Source organism: Setaria italica, chromosome IV, assembly GCF_000263155.2.
Source record: "Setaria italica strain Yugu1 chromosome IV, Setaria_italica_v2.0, whole genome shotgun sequence".
In the NCBI taxonomy this organism is placed as follows: domain Eukaryota; kingdom Viridiplantae; phylum Streptophyta; class Magnoliopsida; order Poales; family Poaceae; genus Setaria; species Setaria italica.
In genome coordinates, this window is record NC_028453.1 from 37,777,501 (window position 1) to 37,786,849 (window position 9,349).

Below are 9,349 nucleotides of genomic sequence, written 5' to 3' on the forward strand. Positions count from 1 at the left end.
ATAGCACAGGCTAACTTGGTGAATAAGCCTGTGCTATTTGTTGGACTAAATTCCCTAGGTTTCCAGGTTTCAGAAAGCTGAAATGTTGATTTTTGTTGCAAAGAAAACTAGGTCCACAGTTTTCACTGAAGTAGACAATATCGTGCTGTTATTTAACTCCCATCTCACAGTAAAAAAGAGACGAAGCTGATGACAACACACACTTTCCGAGTTTTTCAGCCTCTGCGCAAATCAGAAATCACTTGCGCGAGGATAGTTAAACTCGGCACAAAACTCAGCATCATTGTTGCAACAGAAGATCAATGAAACTATGAGATTATACTAACAAATGCATTTAGACATATAAAGATGAAACTAAACTATAGTAGCGTACAGGTGAAGATTCTTTTGCCACGGTATATTCCGGATCAATTTCCAGCTTGTCCCAAAAGGTCATGCTGGTCGGCGTGCCACTCTACAAATGCGGCTAAAAGAAATCAAAATCATCAATGCCATTGTAGGCTCCTGCACCATCAGCGTCGTAGTTGTAACCATGATCGAATGTTTCGCCATCCGCATTGTCCTGCTCATACTGTGCGTCGAAGTCCATCTCGTCTTTCTTATTTGCATCGCCATCTTCATATTTAGTCTGCTTGCAAAATCGATCACCATCGAGTCACAAAAATGTAGCATAATATGCAAGACAGTATGAGCAGTTAAGTTAGATTCTCAAAATAAAAGCAGCAGCACAGCCAAGAATTATAATTCATTCAACTCGCAAATACTTTATTAATTCTACATGACAATAGTATCTTATAATATAATATAAATATGAATAAACAGAAATACCTTGTATAGTTCGCCAACAGCTCCCTCACTAACCTTTGAACCAAGTCCCTGTGGAAGGGACATTAAATATTAAATTTCAGCTGGTTTACAAACGAAGTTCAAAAAGCAATTACAGTGCCCATAGGACAATTATTTCAGGTGTATGTGACAGCACAAGTAATCTACCTTTCGTTTCAGCATGTTGAATGTTGCTTCTGCTGGTGTTTCAGCAGGTGTTGAGCTCTTGATGTCCTCATTACGCTTTCGTTTCTATGTTTGAAACATCCACGAATAATCATACCACCCAACATAAAATGGTAAACAAATGTGTAATGAACACATGAAGTTTGATTGCACAAAATCATTTCTTACTTTCTTCTTCCCCTCTTCCACAACAACACCTCTAGCTGCCAATTCAGCTGCCAAAGCTTCCTTTGCTGCTTGTTCCTGTAAAACCAAACGGCAGGCAGTAGCATCCTCAGTCAAGATGAGATACCGTGTTACATTGATGGAGTCATCGCTACCTCAAGGTACTCTTTGTTCATTTCCTCCCAGATAATCTTTTTATATTGCGTTTCTTCCTCATTGTGAAGGTACCAATCAACCTACAAAACTCGTAGCATTACAGCAAATTACAAAAGCTTGCTTGGTCATCACCCCACATCTAACTACTGGTGCCATAGAATAAATCCTCAAAAAAAATATGATAAAATTCACTGTGAAAGTACCTCTACATCGTCAATATCAGAAAGGCTTTCCGGATCAGCATCGCCTTCACAATTTTCACCTAAGTATGCAAGATAGCATTCAGCTTTCCGAAACAATCAACATAACATGGAACTGAAACAGGAAAACTGAAAGTATCGATAAGTATGATGGTTCAGGAAGTAAAAAAACCTCCCCCTTCAGGATCCTTGGACACCTCGGAGTCATTTGTGAGTTCCCCGGATGCAACTGTTGAAGATTTATCTTCTCTTACACCCTGTTCGAAGTGAGCTCCCAGAGCACAGAAAAAGGGGGGGAAATAAGGACACGAGTTCCAACACAAAAAATGTGATGGAAGAAATAGCATGTAACAATTACCTTTCTTGGGTTCTCAACATCAGAATTCTGTGTGTCACAAAGAGATTCTTCCAATGCTGCCTCCTTAACTGCAACAGCTTCTTCAGCCCTTTTAGCAGCTTCAAGTCTTTGCTTTTCAGCTCGTTGGAATGCTGGAGGGTTAGCACCACCTTCTAGTCCACCCGACAGTTTAGTGAACTGGGAAATAATACGAAATGTCAAAAGCAAATGAAATCTGCAAGTCAATGAGCTATGCGCATAGTAGATGTGATTTACCTTATTGTAGCATTTTTCACAAAGTCCATGAGCAAAATGCTCAAAACCTTCTTTACCCTTGTGCTTGCAAAGAATTTCTCCAGACTTGAGTGAACGTTTTGAAACAGGCTCTTGATTATATTCATCAGCTGTTGCCAGAAATTCTTCAATCTAACAAAGGGGCATGAAGATATAGGCATACTCACATCTTAAGAGAACTGTTTAAGAACATGTTGCTTAACATGCATTAAGAATGACAAAATCAAGCAATGTATTTTGATAGGGGATGTCTTAATATTGCTTGCTAAGGTTCATACTTGTTTATTACACCATGATGCGGGTTGCAAATCAATAAGTGAACAGTTTTCTCTAGAAGGTAGCAGGACAATGAATACCGATCCAAGAGCATTGCAATGCAATTGCATTTGTTTTAGTTCAAACTGATAAAAAGTGTTTCTGAAAGTGAACTAGCTAGGTACTGCTAACTTTGTGCGAACAGGACTAGAATCGCCAAACTAAAGTTATGAATTAACCTTTCTTAAAATATAAATTTATACGAACAAACTAAAACCACATGACAAATTTAGGTTGCTTGCAGTTACTGGCATAGAAAGGACTGGTATCACCTTTTTCTGGGTCCGAGCTTTTTTTTTCCAAAAATGGAATTTTAAACCATTATCATGAGCTGACAGTTCCTTATGCTATAGAAAAGCAGCTTACAAACAAATGACTCTTTTTATATGAGAACATCACCACATGAGTTACTGTCAACCATTCACATGCGCACTGTGCCAATAATAAATTGTATAACCAAAAAGGAATTTCAACTGAGTGTTATAAACTATTGGTTCATCAAATTTGGAAATTTCATGGAAGAAAGAAGCATACCGTTAAGCTGCCAGAATCTGTACTTTCGAACTCTATCAATCGCTTAGTTAGAGTGGCTTCACAGACATGCACAACAGCAACCTGAGAAACATACAATAGAATCGACACCGTCACTACAATGTTCAGCCATATGCCTATGTCCTACACACAGAAATATGCACAGGCATACATAAAAAAAACAAATGTAAGTTGGCAAAGGAGAACAATAGTATAAATTATCAAATAAGTTCAAGATATTTCATGAGCATCAGGACATACAACATCTGCCTTGGTGTAATTGTACCCATGAGACAGTGCAGCAATGTATAATGCTGCACCACATAATCCACTTGGCTTCCTCCCAGTCTGCAAGAGAGGGTAAAGGTGGTAAGCTTATTCAGCCTTGTGAAAGAAGATAAGAGAAACATAGGAAGGAACGCCTGCCTGCATCCAGTCTCGCTTCATGCTAGCTACAATGCGTAAAGCTGTGTCTGAGACAGCATTATCCCTCCTCCCCAACAAACCTAAAATAAACCAATATATTGTAACAAAACCTGAATAATCAGACCCAAGAACATAAATAAAGGAACTAATTCTGGTCAATCCTAGAAGCAAGACCCACAAGGACCTCGTCAATTGCAGCATACATGTCGAATACCATAGACATAACCCATATGGCATGTAATTTGCAACATTTGCACAAAAAACAAAACCACTCTACAAATTTTTCCATGGCGCAATTTTCGGTTAGCCATGAGGTGAGGTTAGTTCAGTCTCAAATTGCACTGAATGGATTAGCCAAACAAATAGAGGCAATATTTTAATTTGCATACAACCTCTCCAGTGCCAATTTGATAGTCCACCGGGTGATCCAACAGTTCACTTTAAAAAAAAGTGTGAACCCACAAAGCAATGATTTCTTTTTTATTTTGGTACCAATAGCGTTCTACTATTATTTAGTATAAAAATAGACCCAGGTTGGAATCTTGACGGGTTACTTGCACTAAATAACCAAATAAAGCCTAGAACGCACAAGAAAGATTATCAACATTGAGTAATATTATATACATATTAAGGGCAAATGTAGCTTTTGTGAGTATTGGAGCTGAAATACATGCTATGTGACAATCTTCTGCAGAGTTTCAAGATTAAAATACTTTAATGGGCAAGCCATGATTGACCAGGCAAAATGAGGCTGCTCCCAAGTCCCAACCATCAACAAACCTGGACACTGACAGTATCTTAGAATATTTGTGCATACCTCAACCCTTTGAACAATTGCTCATACTACATACACAAGAGCAAATGAACGAAATATACAATGCAACAGAATATGTCATCAGCTTACGTTCTGTAAAACGATGGATGAAAAGGCTGGGATCTATAAGCTTTTGAACAACTGGATGATCTGCAAGTAGCAAAACTTGGCAGAGCTGGAGAAAAACAGCACCTAGGACATAACTGAAACAAACAAAATACAGGTGAGCCCCTTCATTGAGTCATAGTAGATAAAGGATCAAATAGTTGGGATACTAACACACTGATTTGCAGATAGTCAGAGAAATCGATAAGAAGATAAGCTTTCTTACTTTGCCTGGCAAGAAAAGTAGGTAAACTGAACATTAGTACTATAATAGAGCTTGCTGAAACAAAAATAAAAGGAACCAGAATATACTTTGCAAAACATACCACTAAAAGCATGATTAATCATGAGCACGGTATTTTCATATTTTGATGATTAAGAAAGAAATATATACCTATTATTAAAGTGAGCAACACTTCTGCCCACTTCTTTGGTTTGGTCCAACTTAATCTCATTGATAGGTGGGCCTAATGCTTAATTTGTTACTATAATCGTCATTGACAGGTGGGGTCCAAAATTTACTCCGTTTACTTCATGAGCGAACCGTCCGCACAGGACTCCACCTGTCAATGAGATCCGCGAGACTAAACGCCACCCTCGCCAGCCGGACAGGGGCGCGACGGTGTTGCCCGGCCAGATCTGCTCGGGCGGCAGAGGCGGCGGCGCTATGGCCGCATGCCACCGCTGCAGCAGCCACAGGGGGCGAGCCGCCTCCAGCGTGGCCCCGTAGGCGGCGGCGGGGGCTGCGGGGCAGAGGTCCGTGCCCACCTCGGAAACTTCTAGAAGCCAAGCCAAGCCACCACCTTTCTTCCTTCCGTTGTTTCTCTCAATCCTTCTCTCCCTCCGTGCCAGCCGGACAGGGGCGCGACAGTGGCGGACCCCGCTGCTGCCTACCCGCCATAGCCCCAACTACTTCTCCTTTGCCGCCTCCCCCATCTTTCTCACCCTATCCCCGCCGCAATCCGGCTACCCCGGCCGCTGCCGCCCACTCGGCATCCGGCGTGCAACCCACCCCCGCTGCTGCCTACCCGCCAGAGCCGCATCTCTTTCTCCTTTGCCGCCTCCTCCATCTTTCTCACCCTATCCCCGCCGCACTCCGGCTGCCCCCGCCGACCGAAAGAACTACGGTTTGAAAAATTTGGGTGAACTAGCGGCTGTTTTGGTTCTGCAGCTGCTCTGTTCGACACAAGGCGCAAGTAGCGGACTGCGGCTCTGAATAGTATCTTCTGGTGCCACATATTTTTCTGTCAACAAAAGCTCCCTCGTCGAATTTCTCGCTTTCCACTATTTAGATTTCTAGTTCTGCTCTTGGAGCTTGATCTGGCAGCTCTGCTCTGTGCCTTTGCTCGATAGCTCTTGAAGCTTCACTTCTGAACGCAGGCCATCAGCAGTGCGCCGGCTTTAGTGTTGTTTCTGTCAGTTGGCACTAGCTGCAGGTCGGCTTGGTTTTGCTAGAGCTCTATTTCTCTGCCCAACAGGTAATACGGTGCAGTGACAGGAGGAGCATCAGCGCCTGCAGTTTTTGCTCTTGGGCACAGGTATTGTTTTGGTGCAGTGCAGGCACGCAGCAGCAGCTCAAGCCTCTGTTTCTTCTCTCAGGTGAACAGCGACAGCAGCATTTCAATCAGGTTTGCACTATGCTTTTGGTGGGTTTCATTGCTTTCGGTGGGTTTCAGTGTTAAAGTCACGTGCTTTCTTAGGTCTATTTACATTTTTTACTAACTCATTGCTTTTAGTTCAGTAACATGAAGTTTCATTTCAAGTTACTTCATGTGTTCAATTCAGGTCTACAGAAATTAGCTCATCTCAACCTGGAGGGCTATGCAGTCACTGCAGTTTGTTTGGAGGTTATATCAGGTTTTGTGTCTTCTGGGCCTACTGTGCCATCAATTGTCACTTCTGCAAAAAAATATCTTATATTTAATCTCTTTGCCCGTGGAAATAGTGCCCATTGCCACTAATTATCTACAATTGTCATAACATATGTTATGATAAGAGAATGATTTAGGATCTGATTAAGAGTTCTTGTTTTAATACACAACACGAATGTTCCCAAGTGTCAGACAAAGATAACCTGATAATACTTTTCAGCTACTATATAGTATATACAGCATGAAAGGAACAAAAAAAATTTATTTCTTTTGTTGCTGAGGTGTGGTGAACACAATATCATTCTATTCTTAATTTCAAAAGAAAATAGTTGACTGGAGGCAGCATTTTTTTGACCAAGTTTTACTTCTTTATGAATTTATTTAGTCCCGTTTCTCTTCCCTATGTGTACACATCTAGCTATGGACTCTACAGTAGTATTCATTTAGATTGTTGCATGAACCACTTCAAGTCAACCACTTGGATACTAAAACTTCACTAACAGACTAAAAAATCATTCTATTGCAGGACTGGCCTTTATTGGTCTTGCTGAATTTAAGTCGGTGTGGCACATGCAACGACAGCTGTGAGAACTTGGAAGGTAAACACGATGCAGATTACAAAACTTTTGGCAAACTCAATTATCTGTTTTGTTTTTCTTGACCGTATTCATAATTAAAATTGTAACGAGCTAGACTACTAAGCACGCCCATAGATGATGATATTACTCATGCTTCATGGAGCCTTTATTAGGCAATAGAAACAAAAAAGTAAAAAAGGTCTAACAAATCCTGGCTGCTAAGAACTCAGCAGTAGAAAATTTAGTAAATCGTAACCTTAGGTTCCAATGATAGGGCATTCTTTAAAAACTGTACAATAAATATGCAGGGAACATGTACATTTTGCTTACTTGGAGGAATGCATCACATATTAACAAAGCCTCTTGAATGGGTTTGAGATGCATTTATGTGGCCTGGAAAAGCTTACTTTGTGTTATAATTTGGGCATTTAAAATGTTGTAATCCTTATGGACCGCTGAGATGAAGCTTCTGAAGGTTAAGTGTTTATTTTTCTAATGGATATAATTGAAGTAAAACCTGTATTAGCTTTTTGAAAAACAGAAGGGGAGATAATATAACATTAACTACTAGTAGTCCCATCAAAAGTAGCCAGGGTGGAAACAAATTGCAGAACAAATGGCCATATTTGATCAGAAGTTAGCAGACTACACAAAAATATTTCTGAAGTTTCATTAAGTAACTGGCCAGTGGTAGCATACCGGCAGGCAATGTAAAGGCAAGCAGCTGCAACATGGGTTGTTCTACGCCCCCTTGTAAAATTACGGTCAATAGCTAGCTGCACTTCAAAAAGAAGCAGCATCAAAATCATGATGGTGCATTCCATTTAAACAACATGACTATTGACTTATAATAGAAATATAGACCAATATAGACCTTATAGAAGCAATAAGCCTTGCTAATGATAGTTTCTCCACCGCTGACATGTAAGTTATTGACGATCTGACTAATCTCATCCTTCCCTGTAAAATAAAGTATAAAAATTAGTTCACAGAGTAGCACGAAAAGTAAAATAAATAAAAGCCCAAAGATTAATACCTTTCTCTAAGGTTCTTTCACGGGACATTGAATAGTGAGAACCAATGCTTGCCAGAATACTTCCAGCCAAGCGGCTCTGTATAGCCCCCAAAACATTTTAATCTGAGCAATGGGTAAATGGAAAAGAAAAGCCCAAATATTACAAAGCATGGAGGCAAAACCCACCGTCCCTGAGGGATCTTTAACAAAAGTAGGCTCGTCAGTGTATATTTCCTCATCAAGAACCTTTCCACATGTACCGCAGCATCTGATCATCAAACATGTCAGTTAACGTATCAACAAACAAGCACAAGAGCACCAATTGCTTTGTGAAAATCTAATGGTTAACCATTAACAGAGCAGTAAATAAGGCCATGTTCATAAGAATCATACTGACTGGTTTTGCATCACATCCCACTAGAATAATATAGAAAGAACAGGGAGATCTCACATGTATCCTTTGTCGGGGTCCTTTATTGAGGGGCAGTAATCAGCACAGTGAGTACAATAAACCATTGCTGAAGGAACTAGCCTTGGATGATCAGGTCATATCAACCTGTGAAATTTTGAACGAAATTCCCATTCAGTTCCAAGCCTAAATGAAAACTCCTTCATATTCATTCTAAATATATGCAGGTTGGAAAAAAATGTTGTTGGAGAAGAAACGGTCATAGCAAAATGTTTTATTTTTACAGTTTACTCATTGCATTTCTTCCTTCCTAATAGAAAGACCCTTGTGCGCTCAAATTCTCGACAGCACTCACAAATCAAACGCCGCAAGAAGCACTTACAGAAGCACATCTTACCTTGATGACCAAACTGGGGAGCAGAGCAGGCGCAGGAGACGCGGCCTGGCCGCTCCTCTCTGCGCCTTTGTGCAGACCACAATCCTCGCGGATAGCGCACGAGGCGCGCCGTCCGCATGTCAAAGCAGATTAGCCGCAAGTGAGCAACCGGGAGAGGAGACAAGCACCGGCGTCGACTTCAAGGAGGAAGAGGGTGGCGGCTGGTGGTGATTACGGTAACCGCCGGGAGGTCGCGTGGCCGCGACGCGTCACGCCGTCGAACGTCGCCGCGGCGAACCGACACTCGGGTGCTGTGCCGGCGCGCTTGGAGGCTGGAGCTCGAGCTGTCGAGTTGGAGGACGGCTGCGGCGCGGCTGGAGCCTGGAGGGCGTCAGGGTCGGGAGGATGCGGAGGTTTTGGATCTTTTTCCCCCAAAACCTAGTAGTCCCGCACGCGATTTGAAGAGGGGGAGATCCCAATGGCGCTGAACGCGCGAGTCCCGTAGAGAGGGATCCAAGAAGAGAGAGGAGGATATGCAATGCGGCGATGGGGATAGGGCGACTCACCGAAGCGCGGTGGCACCGCCTGTGCTGTGTGTTGGAGGCGGGTCGAGTAGGGTGGCCAGCAGTGGACGGAGAAGGCCGGCAAAGAGTCACCAGAGGCTGGCGGCGGCGTGCGAGCGATCGGTGAAGGCAGTGGGCAGTGAAGGCAGCAAGTGTGTACCGCCTAGAGCTCGCTTATAAGAC

The 9,349-nt window shown here is 42.2% G+C and overlaps 1 protein-coding gene across 2 annotated transcripts in view; it reads right to left on the reverse strand.

The window, feature by feature from the left end:
• Positions 1-108: 108 nt before the first annotated feature.
• LOC101779477 (transcription factor IIIB 90 kDa subunit) overlaps positions 109-9,349 on the reverse strand; it is an 11,893-nt gene continuing 2,652 nt past the window's right edge. The window contains exons 2-20 of one of the 2 annotated variants that reach the window (XM_004966189.4): positions 8,270-8,374; positions 8,005-8,086; positions 7,840-7,915; positions 7,678-7,763; positions 7,503-7,579; positions 4,581-4,585; positions 4,340-4,399; positions 3,436-3,515; positions 3,271-3,357; positions 3,013-3,093; positions 2,146-2,295; positions 1,891-2,067; positions 1,705-1,789; positions 1,536-1,594; positions 1,332-1,412; positions 1,180-1,254; positions 994-1,077; positions 829-876; positions 109-628 (exon numbers count right to left, since the gene is read on the reverse strand). In XM_004966189.4, the coding sequence (XP_004966246.1) occupies positions 467-628; positions 829-876; positions 994-1,077; positions 1,180-1,254; positions 1,332-1,412; positions 1,536-1,594; positions 1,705-1,789; positions 1,891-2,067; positions 2,146-2,295; positions 3,013-3,093; positions 3,271-3,357; positions 3,436-3,515; positions 4,340-4,399; positions 4,581-4,585; positions 7,503-7,579; positions 7,678-7,763; positions 7,840-7,915; positions 8,005-8,086; positions 8,270-8,334 (1,620 nt within the window). In that variant the 5' untranslated portion in view covers positions 8,335-8,374 and the 3' untranslated portion in view covers positions 109-466. Of the gene's footprint in view, positions 629-828; positions 877-993; positions 1,078-1,179; positions 1,255-1,331; positions 1,413-1,535; positions 1,595-1,704; positions 1,790-1,890; positions 2,068-2,145; positions 2,296-3,012; positions 3,094-3,270; positions 3,358-3,435; positions 3,516-4,339; positions 4,453-4,528; positions 4,586-7,502; positions 7,580-7,677; positions 7,764-7,839; positions 7,916-8,004; positions 8,087-8,269; positions 8,375-9,349 lie in introns of both variants that reach the window. The other variant, XM_004966187.4, reaches the window with a different exon arrangement.